This window comes from Prunus dulcis, chromosome 2 (genome assembly GCF_902201215.1).
Source record: "Prunus dulcis chromosome 2, ALMONDv2, whole genome shotgun sequence".
NCBI classification, from domain to species: domain Eukaryota; kingdom Viridiplantae; phylum Streptophyta; class Magnoliopsida; order Rosales; family Rosaceae; genus Prunus; species Prunus dulcis.
The window spans coordinates 19,097,229-19,120,631 of record NC_047651.1 but is presented as its reverse complement, the minus strand read 5'-3'; the positions used below and the strand labels follow the sequence as shown (position 1 = coordinate 19,120,631).

The following is a 23,403-nucleotide window of genomic DNA, read 5'->3' as shown; positions in this document are numbered from 1 at the left end:
GTCAAAACCCAGTACACTTACAGCCACATGCCTACCAAGAGATCCAAAAAGATGCAGTTTCCCGCTTACTAATAAAGATACTCAATGTTAATGCAATTTTTAAGTGGGGAGTGTGAGGGACCACCGTAGTCCATCAACCACATTATAACACCTCCTCCCTACCTGCTGGCTGCTGCCACTGATACCACCACGTGACAGCATGAGAGGTTCATGCCCCAGTTGTTTATTTTTTAAAAGAGAAAAAGCCAGAGAGCCTCTTCTATTCTATTTCTATCCACAAAAATTGAGGAAAAAAAAAGGAAAATTATTGGCTTAAAAGTTAAAAGCATTACTGTTGGTTCTTGTGCACCTAAACGTGCTCTCTCTTTCTTTCTTTTTCTCTCGGTCTTCAACATCCTCGATATCACACTCACAGTATACAATTACAAACACAACCTACTTAGTCATTTTCTGTGCACATTTTGTCACGTCCTCTATATAAAATTTTAGATTTTTATAAAGTTTTATGGACGTACTTTCTGACACCACCCATTACCGTCCTTCAGTGCCCCCAAAAAGACCAAAGTTTTAACCTTGCAGAGAAAAAGCCTTCAAATTTATTACCCTTTCAGATATAATATTTGATTGAATCTTAAGCTTGGCTGAGCAAGTCACATTCCTTGCTCTCTCTCTCTCTCTCTCTCTCTCTCTCTCTCACACACACTTTCGTTTTCTGTCTTTAGATTGAAAAGAGGTGGCACTTTCGTACAAGCCACGGTCACCCACACATCGCATTATCTGGCACTTTGTGCTCTTTCCTAGCCTCATACTTGCTGTAAATGCAGCTGCGTTTTAGTTTTACTGTATTATCTGATGGGGAAGAAGGGAGGCACTTCGTCATGGTTGACTGCTGTCAAAAGGGCTTTCAGATCTCCCACTAAAGACGATGAAGATCAAAAGGTATTTTCTTAAAAATCCAAAATCTTTCAGTTTCTTTGTTCTTTTATCTCTGTTTTTGTTACTGGGCAGATGAAGGAGATGGTAAAATTTACTTCTGTTTTCTGGGTTTTGTGCAGAAAAGAGAGAAGCGAAGGTGGTTCAGGAAACCCACAAATTTAAATCAAGAAGAAACAGCTACACAACAAGCTCAAGCGCCAAAGGCCACAGACCATGTATCAGCAGCCAACAGTTCAGCAGCTGCAGAGCAAAAGCATGTGCTGGCTGTGGCTGTGGCCACAGCTGAGGCTGCAATGGCAACTGCCCAAGCAGCAGCCGAAGTGGCTCGGCTAACTAGGCCTTCTAATCATGCTAGAGAGCAGTATTATGCCATTGTTATCCAGACTGCCTTTAGAGGATACTTGGTAGGTGCACAGCAATTAACATGCACATGTGTAGATCTAAAGCTCTGTTTGGTTGCTGGGAATGTTAAAATGAAAGAAAGGGGAACTGGGTTTTGATGGTTTCGTGTTTGTGTTTGTAAATTGTGTTCTAGGCAAGGAGGGCACTTCGTGCGCTTAAAGGGCTTGTAAAGTTGCAAGCTTTGGTGAGAGGTCACAATGTGAGAAAGCAAGCAAAGATGACTCTCAAGTGCATGCAAGCTCTGGTTCGTGTGCAGGCTCGGGTGCTTGATCAGCGCACCAGGCTCTCTCATGAAGGCAGCAGAAAATCTGCGTTTAGTGACACCAATAGCGTTTGGGAATCAAGGTATCTTCAGGACATTTCAGACAGAAAGTCCATGGTGAGTTACTTAGATTCATTCTCAAACACCAACCATTTTTTCAATCATCAACAATCAAGTACTTTTCATGCTTTTGAAGTAAGAAAGCAATTTAATTAGTGCATAATGTTAGAATAAAACTTCGTTGTTATGATTAGTCTTATAAATTGAACATAAGTGGAAGTACTTGTCTTGCCCTTTGGTGCTTCCACTACCAGAACCACATAAACAGTTCCAAAATTAAAAGCATTTGGGTGTTGTTTGTAGCAGTCTAGAGAGGGAAGTAGCATAGCAGATGATTGGGATGAACGCCCCCACACAATTGAGGAGGTAAAAGCTATGTTGCAACACAGAAAAGATGCTGCAATGAAGCGTGAGAAAGCCTTGTCCCACGCCTTCTCTCAACAGGTTTATCATCCACTTCAGTCCTTGTGCTCTGTTTTTTTCTCAATGGTTTTATTGCATTCATGAGCTAATTGGTCTCAATTTCTCTGCATAATCAAAGATATGGAGGAACGGTAGGAGCCCATCAATCGGAAATGAGGATGAGCTTGAAGAGAGACCCAAATGGCTAGATAGATGGATGGCCCCAAAGCCATGGGACAGCAGAGGAAGAGCCTCAACTGACCATAGAGACCCCATCAAGACAGTTGAAATCGACACCTCTCAGCCTTATTCAAGTTTAGCACCTAGCTTCCGAAGATCAAGTTCAAGCCAATACCACCAACACCAACAACAAAGACCCAGTTCACCAAAACAAAGACCTAGTTCACCACTCCATAGAGATAGAACCCACCAAAGCCAACCTTTTCATCACCAGTCCCCTGTCACACCATCCCCATCAAAAACCCGGCCTATCCAAGTCCGGTCTGCCAGCCCTCGCTGTGTTAGAGAAGATAGAAGCTCTAATGCATCTCAAACTCCAAGCCTTAGGTCAAACTATTTCTACAGTGGTGCTATGCACCAACATAGCAGGGGTGGTGGTACAAGCACTAGTGGCAATAGTGTTGCGACATTGCCTAATTACATGGCAGCAACTGAGTCTGCCAAAGCTCGGATACGCTCTCAGAGTGCACCGCGACAAAGACCATCGACACCAGACCGGGAACGAGGAGCTGGATCAGCAAAGAAAAGGCTTTCATTCCCAGCTCCTGATCCTTACGGTGTGGCAATGGGGTATGGCGGTTATGGACATAGCTTGAGGAGCCCAAGCTTCAAGAGTGTGGCTGCATCGCATTTTGGTGTGGAGCAACGGTCTAACTATTCTTCTTGTTGCACTGAGAGTCATGGTGGTGAGGTTTCCCCTTCTTCAACTAGTGACCTTAGAAGGTGGTTGAGGTGATTAATGGCTGAAATTGATGGGGGAGTGTGAGCTGTAACTTTGTCACAATGTTAGTTTGATTTGAATTGTGATTAGGATGTAGTTTTGACCATTAAATAATGATCTAGAGGCAATTGGGATGTAATTTAGAGAGCAGTGCAGTGAGTATTTGGATAGATCGTAGGATGAATCTGATCGAAGTTTTTTTTTATTTTTCTCTTCCTTTCTAATGATTGGCTTGTAGTTGAAGGTGTAAGTGTGTCATTATTAACAAACTCTGTAACTTCGGTGATTATTTTCTCACTCTCTTTCAACTGAAATTATATCAAAACTCTGTAATCTAGTCCTGCTTTCTGTATTCTACTTTTTACTCAATTTCCACAAACCCACATATCCAAACTCTTACTTGAAGGACAATGCATTTTGTGGGAACAATGAGTTGTTCAAATTTAGTATATATGAACTCATTCTTGTTTTACCGTGCAATGGTCATTTTTGAAGCTGAAGAAAAATCATGTCATCTCAGATCCCATGAGATTTTGCTTCTTGTTTTGAATCACTATGCATATGCTTTTCCAAGCAGTTTAACAATTTAGAAAAGTGTCGTGTTTCCTGGAAGCTGCTGCCGTTGTTTTTTTTTTTTTTTTTTTTGGGGGTAATTGACCCCAAAAAAAAAAAAAGTGTTTATGATGTTCAGCTCTTCCTTAACTCCAGCACTGTTAATGGGAAAGTTATCTTCATGCATGCTCTGATTAGTTGGGAATAAAGTGATATCCCATTTCATGTGTTTCTAAACTCCAACCCCACTAAGGTGCAATGACTGATCCAAAGTCTTTTCTTTAGACTTCACCAAAACTCCCAGTGACAGTGCCCATGCGCATCTCAGTACAGCAAACAAGCCTCGCCTCTGAAAAGTGACCTCTTGCTTTTTCCTACTGTATGATTATGTCTCTGCAAATGTGCTCTCAAGTTGACGACTTTACATAACACTCGTTGGAAATTGAAACTGCATGATACCTTGATTTTTTATCTCCCACTTCAAACAAATTTATCCCAACTCTTTATATATACAACAGTTTTTAAAAAAACAAAATAGATTTCTTTTTTCTTTTTCTTAGTTCTTGGTTGATATATTGATTACAGTGCGGATTCAAGATTTAAAAATCAAATAAGTGAAATTTACTTTAAAAACTCGACGATACAAGTGAATTTTATTCATAAAAATAAAAAGATACACTTAGTCAAGGGGGACGTAATGAACCTTACCATCAAATATGCATATCTATATATAAATAAAAGCTTAACAAAAAAAACAGGAAGTAAATGCAATGCAACACAAAACTAAACTATTTAAATTAAAACTTTACCCTACAAGGCTTAGAAATCTTAAATTCCTCAATTATCTCTTCATTATCGATATTATTAGCAAACTCTCTTTCAATGTGGAGAATCATGCAATCAGCAAGGAATTCATCAGCTATGGTGCTTCGAAGTCTATTCTTAATAATTCTCATACATGAAAAAGCTTGTTATTTGTTGTTGTAGAAACAGAAAGAGTCAACAACACCAACTAAATCAACCTATAAAGCAAATGGTATTTTTCTGCCAAAGTTGTTTCCACCAATTGTTAACATAATTAAGGAAGAGTGGTGAGGTCTTTAAAGCAGGAAAGGTGATGCATATCATTTTGAAAATACATCAACTCAATTTCTAAAGCTTTCAAGTCACTTGGACTGAAATCAGCAAGATAGAATTTCTCAGCAAGTTTACATAGATGCCCAATATTGAATGATTTGAAGGAATTACGAGGATCTAATGCTGAGCTAAGAATAAAAAGTTCAACTGTTTGCTTTGTAAATCTGTCATTTAACTCCCTCAACATGCAATCTATCACATCATTAAATACATCAATGCGATAGTAATGTTCAACTGTAATAAAATCTTTTTGTTGACAAAAACGACGTGTGCCCATCATATAACGAGAAATCATATCAGGAACATCAATACCATGTTGTTCACAAAATGATACCACACTCATGAATAAATCATCCCAATCATGTGCCCTCATATCTTGGAACTGTGATTTTGTGTTTTCAACAAAGTTTAAAGCACTTACAATATCTTGAGTTTTTTGTATGAAACACTTGACAAAGAAAGTTGGTCAATCCCATAATTTTATCCATCAAAAGTAATGAAAATACAAACTCAAAATACATCATAGCAATATAGTTACGCTCTGCATCGCCACGAAATTGTTTGTTAGGTCCATAATCACTGATTTACTGGAGAAGTATTTTAGTCTCTTCAAATAAACTCATCAAATTTGTAATAGAGGCAAAGTGAGATCCCCAACAAGTGGCTCCAGCTCATTTCAAACTACGACCTTAATTAAGTCTTCTACCTGTCTCAAGTTCCCCAGAATCCAACAACTCTTTGAGTTCAGCTTTTCGAATTAAATTTTAACTCATTACGGCGCTTAGCAGAAGCACTAACAAAATTCACAATGTTAGTCAACGTTGAAAAAAATCTTCATACCCAAGTGGGTTTGGTCTAGTGGAAAATTGAATGGGCTAGGCCACACATGTTGGGCGAATGTGATCGGGCTCCTCAACGAGGTCCCGAGTTCGATCCTCTGCATGTGTAACGAACCTCTTGGGGAGAGCTTTCCTTAACCCGTGCTCGGCTCGGAGAGGTGACACTCCAGCCACCTTTTTTGTAACAAAAAAAAAAATATTTCTCCATACAACTTTCACATCTTTCACATGCTTATATTGCTTTTTATTGTTTTTATTAAAGGAGAAAGTTTGGCTGGGCTATTGTTTTTGTTAAGAGTGCTGCTATTTCCACCCACTATGTAAAAAATAAAATCCTACTTTTCCACCCACCATTATTCCTAAAATACCCTTTAATTATTAATTCAACCAAACATCATCAACTCCAAGTTAAAAACATAAAAATTTTAACCCAAAAAAAAAAAACAAAAAACACTCTTCATCTTCTTCATGTCTTTTCAACATCACGACCTTACCCTACCATATTAATATTCTCATCAACCCCTTAGCAGTACTAGTGGCTTCACGACCGCAACACCACCACCACAACAACACAACTACGACCAACAAGACTACAATGGATTTTAATTGAAGTGATGTTATATGGAATAAGGACTCGCATGTGGGTTAATCAGACTGAAAAATCTTTAAAATGGAATAAAATTAAAGGGCAATTTGACCTCTATTATCAACACCCACCAACCCTGACACAATATTAAAGGTGGAGTTGAGAATTTGATTTGATTTTTTTTTTAAAACTTTTTAAAGGATTGGGATGGGTAGATTAGTGCTTGCTGGATTTGTTGAGGTCAGGAAGATGGAAAGAATATGGAGAGTTAAAAGAAAATTTTTATTTTCTTTTTAAAATTTGTTTTATTTTTAGGGTTTTAGAAGTCATTTTACAGAGGGATAAATTTGTCTTTAAATTTTTTAAAATAAGGTGGGTGGAAAAATAGGACAGGCGGGTGAAAATAGCAGCACTCTTTTGTTAAAGGGATAAATTTGAGTGGGTTGGGTTTGAGTAGACAGAAGAAATTTGATTGTATTTGGTATTGGGTATTTTTGGTTTGACAAAAAATGGAGTAGCCGCTGCCCTACCGTGCTCTTAGGGTAGGATCGCCCTTGGTGGGTTGAGTTTGAGTAGACAGAAGAAATTTGATTATATTGGGTATTGAGGAATTTTTAACGTAGCAAAAAATGGAGTAGGCAGCTGCTTACCCTGCCCTTAGGGTAGGACTGCCCCTGATTGGGTACATTTGATTGTGGAGGGAAGAATTTCAAGACATACATACAAATTACAATTGGATAAATGCTAGAGAAGAAGAACAAGCATTTCGTTTTCTTCTAGCCTGCATTTCTTTATTTTTTTAGGGGTCTTCATTGTATTCATATATAGTAAGAAAAGAAAATTGAGAAGATTAGGTGTTATGTGTGGTAGTGGGTGACCTGTATACACATACAAAGGAGTTTTGCTAATATCAGGTCAGAGATAGAATAGGTGTTATGTACAAATACATATATATATATATATATATATATATATATATACAGTTCTGATCTCTTGGACCCCTGTAGTCTAAGAGATTTATGGTCACTCACCGTTGGATGTAAATTCAACGGTTCACTCATTTATGACTTGAATCGGGTAATAATCATTTATGTCATATTGCATTTATTATATCATTTTGAACCATTGGATTAATATCCAACGGTGGGTGACCACAATCTCTTGGACTCCTGTGGTCCAAAAAATCGGGACTGTATATATATATATGTATGATAATACCCTAAATTTAGATAAAGAAATAGAAAAACCCAAAATGAAAATGTTTCTCTAAACGAGCCTTAACTTGTCAAAATAAGTTTGTTTCTGAATATGTGTGGTGTTGGAGTACAATTCATGTTAAGATAAATAAAGGGTTGCGTATGGATTCTGCAAGCAATTGGGCTTTCCATCTATGGATTGAAAATATCAAACAAGAAAAATCAGAGACATGGCTGGGATGCGTTGACTGCATTGAGCAAATTGTTGGGTGCATTTAGGAACCCGCAAACTCTGAGCTTTTTTCAGTGACTAAGGTGCATCGAAAGCATACATGGGTTTAGTCAAGTGATTTTAGTGGATGTGCTCCTTATTCTGCATCCGAGTTCGAATCCCTCTCCTCTGTAGTTTATTTTAAATTATCATTTAAAGTGCATCCAAAAATAAGATAGGTGTATGTATATATATGATTTATTGAAAAGGGAAGACTAAGTGAAGCACTTCAGTCACCGCCATTTCCACAAAGGACAATCCACTAACTAGTGCCACACTATAGAAACAACTAGTCTTTGTGCTAAGGCATAATCCACTAGCTTGAAAATGTGAGTTACTTTTGATAGAGATTAGGTTGAGTTTTGTTTAGGATTTCAACAGATGAGTGGCACAATACAAAACCAACACCTATACATGGCTTCCCTTCCTCCACTCTTTATCTATCTATTTACTTCAAAAAATTTATTCATTTTGAAGCTACCAGTGCCTGCAAGCAACAAACACTCCTTGATTTCAAGTTAAACAAAATAAACTGACCCACATTCCCCACACATGTCAACTTGTGATCACGAGCAGCCAACAATATCAATAATGGGAAAAAATATAGAATGATCTAAACCCAATAAAATAGCAAATCCCATTACCAATTTATGCAAGTCTTGTTTTTTTGGTAGAAAACATAACTGCTAGCTGGTCACTAATAATGCATTGACTTGAAAGCATTCCAAAGCTTAAATTTTTTACATTTCTTGGAAAGTATATATATATATATATATATATATATATACACACAAGTTTTATATAGCCCAAACAACTATATGTTACAATGTCACACTATCAAGAAAAAGACCCATCAACCATGTCTTTGTTATACACAAAATCAGGTATGTTGGGGCTCCTTGTCCGATTCACTTGTCTGTTCTCATTGTCATTCTATGTCTGCATTTCAACTCCTCCAGAAGAGCACATCAAGTGTTCATCATCCAGCAACACAAACTGCACCATCACAAACTCCTATGGCATCTTCCCCGATCGAACGGTGTGTAGGGCAGGCAGTGTAGCGTACCCTTCTACAGAGGAAGAACTAATATCAGTTGTGGCCTATGCAACAAAGAGCAAGACCAAAATGAAGGTGGCAACTCGTTTCTCTCACAGCATTCCAAAGCTGGTTTGCCCAGGGGGGCAAGATGGGCTGATCATAAGCACCAAGTACCTCAATCGTGTGGTGGGGATTGATGCTGAAGCAAAGACCATGACATTGGAGAGTGGGGTGACTCTCAGGCAGCTCATCAGTGAGGCTGCCAAGGTAGGGCTGGCCTTGCCTTATGCACCATATTGGTGGGGCTTGACCATTGGAGGCATGTTGGGGACTGGGGCACATGGCAGCACATTATGGGGTAAGGGAAGCTCGGTGCATGATTATGTGGTGGGGCTTAGAATTGCAAGTCCAGGAGGACCTGAAGATGGTTATGTCAAGATTCGGAGGCTCAATGATGGCGATAAAGATCTTAAGGCAGCCAAAGTCTCACTTGGAGTTCTAGGAGTAATTTCACAGGTACTCTTTTTTATTTATTTAAATTAATACAATTTATAGTCGAGTACCATATGTACTATAGCATCTAACACAAATCATTAGGCTCTAGGCAATATTGTTAGACTATAAATCAAGTCACACATTCATGTTCATTTTGTGGCTACGTAGTTCAATAATTAGATTTTCACTTAAGTTTTAAAAGTTACAATCTTATTTTTATAATTTGATTTAGTTTGCAATCAAAGACAAAAGCTAAATTTTGTACAACTTTCTCTTTGGTAGGTTACTCTAAATTTGCAACCCATGTTTAAGCGATCCATTACATATTTACGCAAGAACGATTCTGACTTGGGAGATCAAGTAGTTGGGTTTGGTAAGCAACATGAGTTTGCAGACGTGTTATGGTACCCCAGCCAGCACAAGGCAGTCTATCGGATGGATGATCGTGTCTCCTCAAATACCTCTGGCAATGGCTTCTTTGACTTCATTCCTTTCCGAGCCACATCTTCACTTGAACTTGCAATTATCAGAACCACAGGTTTGGCTAGCTTAATTATATTTAATAACTACTTAATTAGTTCAGTTCAAGCAAATTGCATTAGCAAGAACGAGGACCGATCTTGTATGAAGGATTAATCAATTATAAACTAGTCCATTGGAGAGATGATCTATTTGACAATTGACGTCTTATGTTGTCAAATTGTGAATCAAAATTGTATGCTCGTAGATGGTTTCATGTACTCATTCAAAGTTTGACAACTCAACATGCCAAATTGTTGGCACCCTTTATTTATATAGTGCACGTTTTGCATATGCATTGCCATCATAGCTAATTAAAAGTTACATTTAAAAAAAAAAACTTGTTATTGTGATAGAGGAGAATCAAGAATCCACTAGGGATGCTGATGGGAAATGCTCTGGTGCAAAGTTGGTCACATCTGCTCTCATAAACGATGCTTATGGTTTAACAAACAATGGTATGCATTACTTCTTTCTGGTATTATTGCCTTGCTTGTCTTGCCAAATCATTCTCAACTTCATTTCTAAAAGCAAAAACTTCTAAAACTTCTAAAACATCAATCAAAATTGTACTACATATTGCTCTGTTCGGTATCTAATTAATTACTGAATTTATAGGTGTGATCTTTACTGGCTATCCTGTTATTGGATATCAGAACCGCCTTCAAGCATCCGGGACCTGCCTAGACAGTCTTGAGGATGCAAGGATAACAGCATGCGCATGGGACCCCAGGATCAAGGGTGAGTTTTTCCATCAAACAACATTCAGCATCAGCTTGTCTGTGGCTAAAAACTTCATCCAAGATGTGAAAAAGCTGGTGGAGATTGAACCCAAAGCTCTGTGTGGAGTAGATATCTACAATGGCATCCTTCTGCGCTACGTTACAGCCTCGAGTGCTTACCTTGGCAAGCAAGAAAATGCAATTGATTTCGATATCACGTACTATCGAAGCAAAGACCCCATGGCTCCTAGGCTTTACCAAGGCGTACTTGAAGAAATAGAGCAGATGGCGGTGTTCAAGTATGGAGCATTGCCACATTGGGGAAAGAACAGGAACATAGTATTTGATGGAGTGATGAAAAAGTACAAGGGCGCCAAAGAGTTCTTGAGGGTTAAAGATGTTTATGATCCAATGGGGCTTTTCTCTAGTGAATGGACAGACCAAGTCCTTGGTCTTAAGGGTGGGGTGACTATAGTGAAAGAGGGGTGTGCACTAGAAGGGTTGTGCGTTTGCTCACAGGACATCCATTGTGCCCCTAGCAAGGGATACTTGTGTAGACCTGGGAAAGTCTTTGAGGGTGCAAGGATTTGTACATTTGTGGCTAAGAACCGTGCCGCTAACTAGTGTAGATCACAAATTACGTCTAAATGGATTTTCGAGCTCCTCTTCCGTCAGTTGAAATTTAAAGCTATAGCTAGGGCAACTTGACATTGTCCATTCAAAAGCTCACTCACTAGATATCCTACTACTACTCATGTAATCTTTGATAGTTGGACGAACTAAATACTTGGTTGAAGTAAAATTAATCTTCGATAAGACTCAATTTTTATTTGATTGTATTATTGAACATTAATTTTTGAGTTAAATATATTTTTGGTCACGAATTTACGAACATCAGTTCATTATTGGACTAAGCAGAAAACTTGTGAATTCATGAAATTATAATCATAAATAGTATGCTAATGAGGTGTAGCCTAATAAAAAAAGGGCATTAACTTGTAGATCAATGATCTTAAGTTCAAAAGCCCATGACACCTCGATAGCGTATGTGTGAAAACTAATTCTCTTTGTAGTTTAGACTATCGTTTGTATTCAGAAAAAAAATCATAAATAGTATAGTTTAGTATAGTTTAGTATTAATACTTGACTTAGAGTTAGAGATGTGAAACAAATGTAACATGTTACAAATAGGCATGGGATTTTATTACCACAACGACGTCGTTTGCCCAAGTCTGTATTTTCCACTCTCATATTGACTGTGTAGCTAGGATTGGGAATGACGACGGAACACGAAACAACCAGAGAGAAAAAATGCATCTGCTCTTTCAGCGGTCATCAAAAGCCGCAGTAACGGTCACTCGCTCTCTGGCCCTCCCGCCAAAACCCCCATCCTCCTCCTCCTCCTCCTCCTCCGTCTTCTTCCTCTCATCACAACGCCATAACCAGAACCACGAAATCGGCTCAATCGGCTCCCCTTCCAGGATCCAAAATCTCATCGCTTCACAATCAGACCCTCTCCTCGCCAAAGAGATCTTCGACTTGGCTGCCCGCCAACCCCATTTTCGCCACTCCTACTCTTCCCTCTTCACTCTCATCCTCAAGCTTGGCCGCTCCAAGTACTTCTCTCTCGTCGACGACCTCCTCATCCGCCTCAAGACCCAGAACTACTCTTTCTCTCCGGCTCTCTTTTCCCACTTGATCAAGATTTACGGCGAAGCCAATTTGCCACAGAAAGCCCTCCGCACCTTTTATACCATGGTGGAATTTGACTGCAGGCCTTCCGTCAAACACTTGAATCGCATTCTTCAAATCCTCGTTTCTCACCGGAACTTTCTCCGCCCGGCGTTCGACGTCTTCAAGGACGCTCACCGTCATGGGGTGATGCCCAATACTCAGTCTTACAACATCTTAATGCGTGCTTTTTGTTTGAATGGGGATCTTAGCATTGCCTACCAGCTATTCAACAAAATGTTTGAGAGAGACCTTGTTCCAGATGTGCAGTCGTATCGGATTCTGATGCAGGGGTTGTGTAGGAAGGGTCAGGTGAATACGGCGGTTGATTTTTTGGAGGACATGTTGAACAAAGGGTTCGTTCCGGATTCGTTGAGTTACACTAGTTTGTTGAATAGTTTGTGTAGAAAGAAGAAGCTTCGTGAGGCGTATAAGCTGCTTTGTAGGATGAAGGTTAAAGGATGCAATCCTGATATTGTGCATTATAATACTGTTATTTTAGGATTTTGTAGAGAAGGGCGTCCAGTTGATGCTTGTAAAGTTCTTGAGGATATGGCATCAAATGGGTGCTTGCCAAATTTGGTGTCCTATCGGACTTTGGTTAGCGGGTTATGTGATCATGGGATGCTTGATGAGGCAAAGAGTTATATGGAGACAATGATATCAAGGGGGTTTTCTCCGCATTTTTCGGTTGTTCATGCTTTAGTTAAAGGATTCTGTAATGTGGGCAGGGTTGAGGAAGCCTTTGCAGTTTTGGAGGAGGTGCTAAAGCATGGGGAGGTTCCTCATACAGATACTTGGCTTACAATAGTTCCTGGGATATGCGAAGAGATTGAGCTAGAGAGATTGGAGGAAATTCTGAGAGAGGTAATGAAGGTGGAAATTAGGCCGAACACCAGAATAGTAGAGGCAGCTATCGGTTTGGAGGATTACTTGATAAAAAAGATACGGGCTAAACCGAGGAGAGCTTATTAGATGCTTCGTACTATTTGGCTCCCTGGTTTTGGTCAAGTAACTGGCCTTACCTTTTTTGTTTGTCACTAATCCAGCCATAAACGTTGCAAGTGCTTTTCAAAAGAATGCAATCTTGCTTGAAGCAACTGCAACTCCACCGACATGGGTGTTTTGGTACTTTAGTTTGCTTCTCCTTCCATCGTGTATCATCTCTACCCCTTATTGAGAGAATATAATTGTTGTATCACATCATTTCATGTTAGTTTTTGGCTGCATATTGTCAGTTTTCCAAGGAGGCTTTTAAGTTGCCTTATTATAGTTTGTTCTTGTTTACAGCAACAGGATGCTAGTTTATTTGAAGTACTGCATTTCAGGCCTTGTTTTTCCACTAGGTATGGACTTCACTAGGTGCGGGTCTTGAACTATACTATTCATAGAAAAAGAGAGATAAATCGTACAGTATTAATATGAAGTGGTGAAGGAAGACTAACATTCTTTTATACTGGAACACATTTTGAATACTTGCATAGCTTCATTTCTTGCTGGATGTTAACTTACGTAATCTGATTAAGGGAGTTTGCATTAAATATCTCTATTTGCAGGACAGGGAACAATTCCTCCCTCACGCTTGCGATCTCTCAGTCAGAACAGAACTTCTGCAATTTTTATTGGAGGGTTCTGAGGCTCCTAATTCAAGAGCAGCATGAGAATATCTTAACTTGTATTTTCTCTTGGAGCTAGAAACTGAAGCTACTTTAGACGTTCTGAGATGAGCTTTCATTGAAGATGAAATCTCAAAACCCGACATTTATTCTCATGATTCAGCTGATGCAAATATGGAGCTGCCGGATGGGAACAATTCAATGGCTCAAAGTCAGAATTCAATGGTTCAAAGTAGATACTCTCATTCATGTTATTATTAAGGGTATCTCCCCAATAGATGGATCTCCTGGCAATGATGACACTGCATCAATAGTAGACTGGCCTTCAAAGAAAGGCATTGGTCATCTGTTTGAGTTTAGTGCATACTATGTTGCATGTGGAAGAGCTAATGTCTCGAAACGTGTATTGTCTAAAATTTTGGTCTATTTGACGTCAAAGAATAACTTTCCATCATGGGATGCTGGAGATAGCATAACTTCAAAAAGTAGAGAGAAACAGGTTCTTGGCCTTCTTGAGGTAGTGCCTGACACCGATTGGGATTCATTTTATGAGAAAGCGTGATTTTACCAGGTAAATTTACCAATATCTTGCAATGTTGTCTCAGAATCATGTTGTTACAATTCGTTCAGTTTGAGATTACTCACTTCAAGTCTCTTGGAGTATTTTAGATTTGTGGCCTAATTCATACCAGCAGATATCAGTATCTTGCTGCTGTGGACTGCTACATGAAAGATATAGATGAACCCGTTCATGCCTTCTCCTTTATTAACAAAATATTATTGTGGCTGACCGACAATGAATCCGCTGCTTTTCAATCACAAGTAATTTATCAAATTCCAGAATTTTTTTACTTAAACAGGTTATCCCTTAGTTATCTTGAATTTCTCTTTTGTTTTTCCTCTTTCATATGTTAAATAATATGTAGGTTGTTTTTCCTCCTCCTCGGTTATTCAATCTCAATTATTTTCTTATTCTATGCAGAGAAGGCACATTCGTCTTGGTTTTCAACAATTTTACTAGTGAAACCATATCCTCTCTGAACTTCGTTCCCATCCAAAAAGCCTATTCCTCGGTGATTGAGGTTCACTTATCTGGCCCTCGACTGTTCAAGTTTAAGAAAAGATGATCTTGTGAGGGTAAAGGATCAATCAATAGCAGTTGAGGCTTACTTGGAAAGGATCTCTGATTTCCCAAAGCTTTTGCGTAACAATCCTGTTAATGTGACCGATGATATGATTGAACTTTATTTGGAGGTGAAGTCTTTGTACAATTACATCTAGTCTTTTTATTTCCTCTTTAATTTGATTTTATTGAATGATTCTGTGTTTCAGTTGCGTCATATTCTCTTTTTGATTCATTTCTTTTATGGATATTTTTCAAATCAAGTGCCCAGTTAAACAATTATTCCTTCCTTAATGGGGTGAGGGAGATAATATTTTTCTTATCAAACATAGACCGGGTTCAGTTTTTTTCGGCACCACTATGGATGGAGCAATCACCCTATACCTCCAATGAATGCCTTTCTATCTTGACCTCGAAAAGCACTCATGGATGAACGAGAATGCCCTCCCCTAAGGTTCAGAACGAGAAGAAAGCCCTTATTGTGTCAGTATATTCATTTTGGCCAAATTTTAAATACGAGACTTGTAAGAGTTGAGTGAGCATGTTTCGTGGCTACCCTGGTTTCTGTACCATAAAGCTTGTCCATGACATTTCCCTCTCAGTATGTTACTTCACCTCAGGTTCTAAATGTTTCACGTTTTACCTTTTCAGCTGTTATGTCAGTATGAGCGCAATTGAGTTCTCAAATTCCTAGAGACTTATGATAGCTATCGCGTGGAAGGAACACTGTTTACGCCTGTGCCAGAAATATGGGATAACAGATGCTGCATCATTCTTGTTGGAAAGGGTTGGTGATGTTGGCAGTGCTCTTTTACTTACACTTTCCACCCTCAGTAAAAAAATTTATCAAGCTTGATACTGCTATGGGAAGTCTGGTATCAAGTGGTTCTGCACGTACTGAGCATTTCAGCAATGCTTTAAAGCTCCATAAAGGTGTTCATATCTTAAGAAAATTGTTCTCTCGGTTCATCAAGGAGATTGTTGAGGGCATGATAGGTTATGTTCGCCTTCCAACTATCATGTCCAAACTCCTTTCTGATAATGGTAGCCAGGAATTTGGTGATTTTAAATTCACAATATCAATATTAGATAATGAGTTTGTTTTGCTTTTTTTGAGAGTTCAAATTTGTTCTGCACAGCTGATTGATGCGCAAAACATAGTGGACAAATTGACCTCTGTATTTTTACCTAGTCCACAGTTCACATCCTCACACATAAATTTTTTTCAGAAGTTTCACTTGGATCCCCATACCTCTTTGTAGTGGGTGTTTGTAATTTAGTCATTAGTCCCATAGAAGCATACCAAATACACCAAGATTACCGAGAATAAAACACAACGGTCATTTATCCTCGCATGTCTGGGTGATGGTCGTTGATTAGTGTAAGCTTCGCGAGGTGATAAAAAAAGCAAAAATAAAAACCCTCTCACACGAGTTCCCGTGTGTGGTGATACTAATCTTAATTAATGGGTCGATAACGTGATAACCGTTGATTAGTGTAAGACTCTCTGACAAAACTCATATCAATTACCGGCTCATAGTTTTTTCATGCCTTCGACTTTACCTTAGCATAATTTTTATACTAAATACAAGAGGAAAAACAAAAATGTGATGTGGAAAAACATAATTGTGATGTGGCGCTCTCATGGCGTATTTTCATTGGTACAAGTATCTAACCTCACAAGAATGAGGTGTAACCGCATTCATTGTGCGTTTTCTCTCAATTTCTTTCCCAAATAGGGGCATTCGGGAAAGAGGACCCATTTGGGGTTCGTCGGATAACAACACAAACACACCCTTTGAAGCCTTTCTTCTTCTTCTTCTTCTTCTTCTTCCCCAAGTACGAGAGTGAAACCCATACGCCGAAAACCCAACAACCAAATCTTTGTTCCCAAAACCACTGGTACGCAAAGTCTCACTCTGTTTCAATTTTTCTGATGTTGTGGTGTAACTTTTTATATGCCTTAGTTGCGTTGCCCCATGTATTTCTGATTTGCTTTTGAGCATTCTCATAACTCTCACATCCACAAAATCTCTCCTTTTCTGGGCTCTGTTGCCTTGTCTTTGTCTAGTTCTGTAGTTCTTCTCTCTGTGCTAATTGATTTTCTTTCTCTTCATTGTTATAGGCATAGGATTGGTTGGCTTGGGTTGTTCAGTTGGGCAGGGGTTTTTCTCAGCCAAGTAGTTGTATTCTCTATTGGGTTTTTTTTATCTACGGCAATTCATCAATGGGTTCTTTTATTTCACTTAGATGAATTTGTTTACCCCTCTGAACTAACTGTAATGTGGAGGCAGAGAGGGGTTAGCCCTAGTATCTGTTATCTAGTTATATTAGAAAGAAAGCGTTGTGTTTTTTTCTAATCTAAGTTGTTTTTAGGTTGCGGTAATCCTTAAATGCAAAAACTATTGGCTTAACATTTTTTTATAGTTATTCTGACACTCGTGCATGAACAAAATAGTGCATAACCCTTTATGTTATATTTAAACATTGTTTACTACTATCTTCTTGTGCTCCATTTGCTTGATGGATTCACGAGGTTACAAAAGAAAACTTGGATTTGATAAATGTTCTATAACTGGATTGCCAATTATAAGGTCTCTATGTTGTTTACCAGCAACCATGGGGCATCCAGGAAAGCTGGCCAGTCTCTTGTTGCATTTCTTACAAGTCTCCCTTGGCATTGGGTTTTCCATTGCCTCTTGCTTAGAAACGACAATTAGGTGTTTTTCTTGCTTCGGAAGTTCTTATGAGCTTAACATTTGTTAGTTCTTCAATAGTGTATATGTATGCCTTTCATGCAAATTCTCATGGGGTCGGTGCAATTTCCATAATTATTTTACGAGCCTGCAGCTCATTCAGTTGACAATTGGATTAGTTATTGGATGACAAAAGTTGGTGCTTGAACCAGACATGGCAGAAGGAGCGGAAGTTGAGGAGCGGGTGGATCTTGACGAAGACAACTACATGGAAGAGATGGATGATGATGTAGAAGAGCAAATAGATGAAGATGGAGTGGATGGAGTAGATGGAGGCAGTGATGAAAATGTGGAGGAGAATGCTGAAGAAGGACATGAAGATCCTACAACTAAGGCTAGCGAGAAAGATCAATCACCAGAACCAGATGAAAGCCATAATGCCGGTGAATTTGTAGACGATGAAGAGAAACCTTCTGCTTATGTCAATGAAGAGGAGAAAGAGAAACATGCTCAACTTCTTGCCCTTCCTCCCTATGGGTCTGAAGTTTTCATTGGTGGACTTCCTAAAGACACTTTGGAAGAAGATCTGAGGGATCTATGTGATGAAATAGGCGAAATTATTGAGGTCAGAACTGCAGCCTCTTGTGCTTCTGATATTTTGGCCTTCTGTTTGGGGCCGTCTGGAGTGGTAGTTTGATTTTCTGTGAGGGTTTGATTCGTTAATTATTTTGCAGATAAGATTAATGCAAGACAGAGAAACTGGTGAAAGCAAGGGGTATGCATTTATAGGATTTAAGACTAAAGAGGTTGCACAAAAAGCCATTGAAGAATTACACAATAAAGCATTCAAGGTAGTGATGTTTCTCTTTTGCAGTGCTGTGTAGTATTGCCTTTGTTCCTTTTTAAAATATGTCCAGCCTGATTGTGATCTATAATGTGTTTCATCTCTGCAGGGTAAAACCTTAAGATGTTCACTTTCTGAAACAAAGCATAGATTGTTCATTGGTAATGTTCCAAAAATCTGGACTGAGGATGAATTTCGAAAAGTCATTGAGGAGGTTGGTCCTGGGGTTGAGCACATTGAGCTAATAAAGGTTAGATCTTTAAACTCTTCTTTTGTTATGTTAATTTGGAGGTTAATAGCAGCTTGGATAAATGTTCTTATGGAATTATCTTTTGTTAATTGCAGGATCCCCAAAATCCAAGCAGAAATCGTGGTTTTGCTTTTGTTTTGTATTATAATAATGCCTGCGCTGATTATTCAAGACAGAAAATGTCAAATTCAAATTTTAGGCTGGATGGAAATTCACCAACTGTGACCTGGGCTGATCCAAAAAGTACTTCAGATCATTCTGCTGCTGCTCAGGTAACTCCAATTTCCAATTGAATGGAAGTTCTAGGTTCAGGGCCTTCAGTTTGCAGATTTTTTATTTATAAAAAGTATATCAGAAGCTTAACTGATTATGTTTGAACTGCATCTGGTACCATGTCAATGCAAACGATCAACTAGTTTATAGGAATCTGTGGGATTTTACGTTGCACCATGGTCCACTGGGCTGCATCCCAGGGGATACGTGTGCATCTTGGTTGTTAGTCAATCTCACTGTACTGCATCTTCCCATGTCAATATTTGAGTGGAAGTATCACTAGCTGACGTGGTGATACCGTACCATTCTATAATTTCTCATTGCAGTGACCCTGCTTGTAAAATCATTCCTAAAAATCCACTTTAACTATCACATAAGGCCTTCTATAAAATTTTAAAACAAATGATAAGTAGTTGATTTTTTATTAAATTTGTAACAGCAATGGAAACGTATTAGTTTTGTAAGAATATTGGGGTGAATTGGAATGTTTTTTTCTTCTTCTTTGTAAGTTTAGTGAGGGTTTATTTTCTTCTTTTTCTTCTTTTTACGTTTAGTGGATTGGAAAGTGTATTTTGTTTGCCCCTATTTCTTATTTTTAAGTTTAGTAAGGGATATTTTCCTCAGAATTTTAAGAGTGGAGAACCTAAATGGATTGTTGCCTGTTGGCTTTCTATATTAGTATAGATATATGTTGATTGTTGCCTGTTGGCTTTCTATATTAGTATAGATATATGTTCTAGTTATATTTTCAAATCTTTAAATTCATATGAATCATAGCTTGACTTGATATGAACTTATTAAATTTGTCGACAAACTCAGAACGAGAATTTAAAAGCTCATGTTTAGTTTCATTGCGACCTTTTATCTTCTATTAAAATGTTCAATTATGTTTTATGTTTCCCTGCCCTATCTATTGACTATATGTTTTTGCTTTTGCAATTTTCAGGTGAAAGCTCTTTATGTTAAAAACATACCTGAGAACACTAGCACTGAAAAGTTGAAGGAACTATTTCAGCGCCATGGTGAAGTAACAAAAGTGGTTATGCCACCTGGAAAAGGTGGCCAAGGAAAACGGGATTTTGGATTCGTCCATTTTGCTGAAAGGTCAAGTGCTCTGAAGGCCGTCAAAGATACTGAGAAATATGAAATTGATGGTATGTATTTTGCATTTCATCAGGAGCTTTTTGAGAATTTAAGATCCAGTGAGATAGACCTCTCTTTTAGAAGTTTTTTTTTACTAATTTTAGTTTGATGGAATGTGACTTATTCATCTTTTAACATACATGCAGCTTGTTCTAAGTTAAGCATATACAGTTGAGGGTCAATTTTCAGTGCCCTGATTTTTGAAATCCTCAACTAAAGAAATTAGTGAATGAAACCAAAATAATAGTGAAAATTCTATCAGTTGGTTTGTGCCTCTAAAATCAAGTACATGGAAGATTGATTTTGTTTAAGCTTATTTTGTTTTTCTTTGGGTAGATTATGGGCCTGAGGCCCGAACACAAAGAAACTGACTACAAGGGGCAAATAGCCCCAGGCCTGCAGACAAAAATAATAGCTTCAAAAGCGATAAGAATCATGTCTGTAGGGGCGGCACTCTGAATTCTATAACCAAAATTCCAAAGCTGGCAAGCGGCCAGCCATTCTGCGGCACGACTACTTTCTCTGTGGATAGGTGAAATGAGGCAATTAAATCAAATCATATAGAGTTCTGTTTCAAAATGTTTTAAGATTTGGAGTTCTGTTTCAAGATTCAGTACGTAGAATGCAATGCTATATGATTTGGGTATAGACATCAAATAATAGATGGCTGCTGGAATGTACTTGAAACTCTTACGGGTCTATTCTTTTCATCATTGTGATATAAAGTTGTTGCAATTAAGTCAGATATCAAACATAGATTTCTATTATTTATACTGTAACCCGACATGTTAGAACTTAGAAAAATGGTGGTGGCCTTATGAACTTGATCGTAAATTTTTTGAAATAACAGGTTCTGCGGGATATATCATGGTTATCGTCACAGGGCAAGTTCCTCTTTACATTGAAATGTTTCTGCTGTTGTGTAAAGCTACTTAATTTGAATATTAATAAATGGGGAGGATGGTTTTTTCTATTACATATTTCTTTATCTGATTTTTGTATAATATTTTGAGTTGGTCGATAGACACTGATCTGAAACTTTTCATTTTTTTGAGCTCATAGTGTCTCCAAAAATAATTCGTCCATCGATTTTTTTACAGGTCATCCACTGGAGGTTGTCCTTGCGAAGCCTCAAACTGAGAAAAAATCCGATGGGGCTTATCCCTACAATGCTGGGCCTCATGCAAACCACCTTCCACACCCAGGTTATGGTGGTGGTTTTGCTGGAAATCCATATGGCTCTGTAGGGGGTGGATATAGTGTTCCTGCGGGTTTTCAGCAGGTAGATCACCGAATTTATATTGTTCCTCTTTGTCTTGGTATGAATCCTGTATCAGTGTAATGTCTTATAACGGATTCCATTCGTGAACAGCCAATGATATATGGTAGAGGGCCAATGCCTGCAGGAATGCACATGGTGCCTATGGTTCTACCAGATGGTCGAATTGGCTATGTTCTGTAAGTTGCCATTTGTTTTCTGGGAGGTTCTTTTAGAAAGAAAAAAAAAAAAAAAACGAAAATAATTATGGAATAATGTCTCATAGAGATTGCTTTTTTGCAGTCAGCAGCCTGGTGCACAAATCCCAACTCCTCGTCCTAGGAGAGTGGATCGGAGCAATGGTCCAAGTGGACAGCCTGGACGAGGTGGTGGTGGCAGTGATGAAAGTAACCGTGGCAGGAGGTACCGGCCTTACTAGTGGCAGAGGATTGAGGTTGTTTTTTGGGTAAAACAAGGAACATGTGACTGGTTGGAGGACGAGTTTCATCAGACGGAAAACGAAAATAACAGAGCCACCTCCCCCTCCCTTTTTCTCTCTTTTCAATGGAAAAGATGGGGCAAAAAAAGAAAAGAAAAAGAAAAAGGCTGCTAGGATTAGGAAAATGAGGAATTATAAGTTTATAACTGAATGTTGGTGTCTCATTGCTGTTAGATGTATGGCCAAAAAAAATGCTTCAGATAATTGACAGTCTAGGAATTGTTTCTTACGTATTAACTTATCAGCTTGTAATGCATTTTGTTGGCATTTGTTCATTGACATCTAGCAGAAATCAAAGTTTATTTTGCATCCGAATTTTGACGTGGCATATTTTTCTTTTTTATTTTGCTAGTTTATTGTATTAGTAATAATGGCAGTTTGAGTGTGTTAATTAACTGTGTATTATCAGCTGCTTGATTATGTAATCGACTAATGTAGAACAAGGAGTCTGAATTATGATGTTTTGCAATTTCGGATCTTCCAGTCTAGGGGACCAGTTAACGTTTTGTGTTCTGTACACTTACTTGTCAACTAGAAAAAGTTGTTTTAGGACAACTCAGATTGAGGATCAAAATTCAGAACAGGACGATCTTGGTTTACCCAATTTATGGATTTGGTTGCTCAGGTACTCTAAAGGGACCTGTAAGCATCAGCACCCGGGCCAAATGCTGTGGCATATTCTTCTCCCTTGCCGGAAATTCTTAATATGTATTATTAGGTACAAAATGTATGGCCACTGATCATGGATATTTGATGTCTTGGACTTGGTCCACCGACACTACATGAAAATTGTTTCTTTCGACGTTCAACTTCTCACAGTAATTTCAGCGTATGGAGGGTCATCTCAATCCCCTCAAAACTCAGAGCTCTTCTGTGTTCCATCCATCCCAATGCACCATATCAAAAATGAAAGCATAAATAGGTTAGGTCAGTTGATCAGGGCACCCAAGTTCGAATATCCCCTTTCGTAAATTAGATTAATTTAGAATAATTTCGACCATCGCTTGTATAAAATACAATTTAAAAATCAAGACAATTGAATAATAACAAAATTCAGAAAAGAAACATAGTCCGTTGCAAAATTTGTACAGAATCAAGTAAACTAATGTTATGTATGCATCAGTGTCCCAGAAAGTTGACATTCAAGGGAAATAAATTAACAAATTGAAAGCGGGAAAGTTTGCTGACTGTAATCCGCTGTTTCACACCAACTTCTTTATGAAATGATAAAATGTTAGAGTCGAATATCAGCAATTGGTCTTTGTAATCAATCTAAACTGCAATTCAAGAAAAGGCATTTCATATGCATATAATTTGATTGGCCAAACAGCCACTTTCTTATAAGAAACCAATCGTAGCTGTCCTGTCCTGAACAAAAAGTATCCATTAATTCAGATTTGCAAACCTAGAAAGTCTTTGTAATCTGCTCTTATGTAGTTTGCATATATTATATACATCTTCTTGTGTAACACAAGTCATTTTCAAAGAAAAACCCAATTCCAAGACTTACCTTCTTTCTTCTTTCCTCTTGCTTATGTAAAGAGAGATCAATGCGAAGTTTCTTGATGATCAAACCCAAAAGTTTCAACAT

General features: G+C 38.3%; 4 protein-coding genes across 16 annotated transcripts; all 4 read left to right on the top strand.

Annotated features, from left to right (window-relative positions):
- The first annotated feature begins 358 nt into the window (after nt 1-358).
- LOC117620192 (protein IQ-DOMAIN 1-like) lies at nt 359-3,375 on the top strand. Of its 2 annotated transcripts, none has more exons than XM_034350332.1 (5): nt 359-939; nt 1,056-1,340; nt 1,472-1,717; nt 1,967-2,104; nt 2,202-3,375. In XM_034350332.1, the coding sequence occupies exons 1-5, from the start codon at nt 853-855 to the stop codon at nt 3,036-3,038; spliced, it is 1,593 nt and encodes a 530-aa protein (XP_034206223.1). In that variant the 5' UTR covers nt 359-852; the 3' UTR covers nt 3,039-3,375. The 2 variants fall into 2 exon arrangements, with proteins under 2 accessions (XP_034206223.1, XP_034206221.1); XM_034350330.1 differs by having other exon boundaries at nt 1,964-2,104.
- Nucleotides 3,376-8,463: 5,088 nt separating this feature from the next.
- On the top strand, nt 8,464-11,195 carry LOC117619201 (probable L-gulonolactone oxidase 6). The gene is made up of 4 exons (XM_034349093.1): nt 8,464-9,159; nt 9,421-9,676; nt 10,014-10,115; nt 10,276-11,195. The coding sequence occupies exons 1-4, from the start codon at nt 8,464-8,466 to the stop codon at nt 11,001-11,003; spliced, it is 1,782 nt and encodes a 593-aa protein (XP_034204984.1). The 3' UTR covers nt 11,004-11,195.
- Nucleotides 11,196-11,675: 480 nt separating this feature from the next.
- LOC117619743 (pentatricopeptide repeat-containing protein At4g01400, mitochondrial) lies at nt 11,676-16,030 on the top strand. 9 transcript variants are annotated; one of them, XM_034349760.1, is made up of 5 exons: nt 11,676-13,238; nt 13,401-13,456; nt 13,667-14,586; nt 14,709-14,980; nt 15,501-16,030. In XM_034349760.1, exon 1 carries the CDS (start codon nt 11,691-11,693, stop codon nt 13,083-13,085), a length of 1,395 nt encoding a protein of 464 aa, XP_034205651.1. In that variant the 5' UTR covers nt 11,676-11,690; the 3' UTR covers nt 13,086-13,238; nt 13,401-13,456; nt 13,667-14,586; nt 14,709-14,980; nt 15,501-16,030. The 9 variants fall into 9 exon arrangements, with proteins under 9 accessions (XP_034205651.1, XP_034205653.1, XP_034205654.1 ...); XM_034349762.1 differs by having other exon boundaries at nt 13,401-13,472; XM_034349763.1 differs by having other exon boundaries at nt 11,676-13,267.
- A 528-nt stretch (nt 16,031-16,558) lies between these two features.
- Nucleotides 16,559-22,252, top strand: LOC117618743 (heterogeneous nuclear ribonucleoprotein Q). 4 transcript variants are annotated; one of them, XM_034348459.1, is made up of 9 exons: nt 16,559-16,751; nt 17,758-18,170; nt 18,280-18,396; nt 18,499-18,639; nt 18,735-18,911; nt 19,859-20,066; nt 21,156-21,337; nt 21,428-21,513; nt 21,617-22,252. In XM_034348459.1, the coding sequence occupies exons 2-9, from the start codon at nt 17,760-17,762 to the stop codon at nt 21,750-21,752; spliced, it is 1,458 nt and encodes a 485-aa protein (XP_034204350.1). In that variant the 5' UTR covers nt 16,559-16,751; nt 17,758-17,759; the 3' UTR covers nt 21,753-22,252. The 4 variants fall into 4 exon arrangements, with proteins under 4 accessions (XP_034204350.1, XP_034204352.1, XP_034204351.1 ...); XM_034348461.1 differs by having other exon boundaries at nt 16,595-16,751; nt 17,725-18,170; nt 21,617-22,127; XM_034348460.1 differs by having other exon boundaries at nt 16,595-16,751; nt 17,700-18,170; nt 21,617-22,127.
- The last annotated feature ends 1,151 nt before the right edge of the window (nt 22,253-23,403 follow it).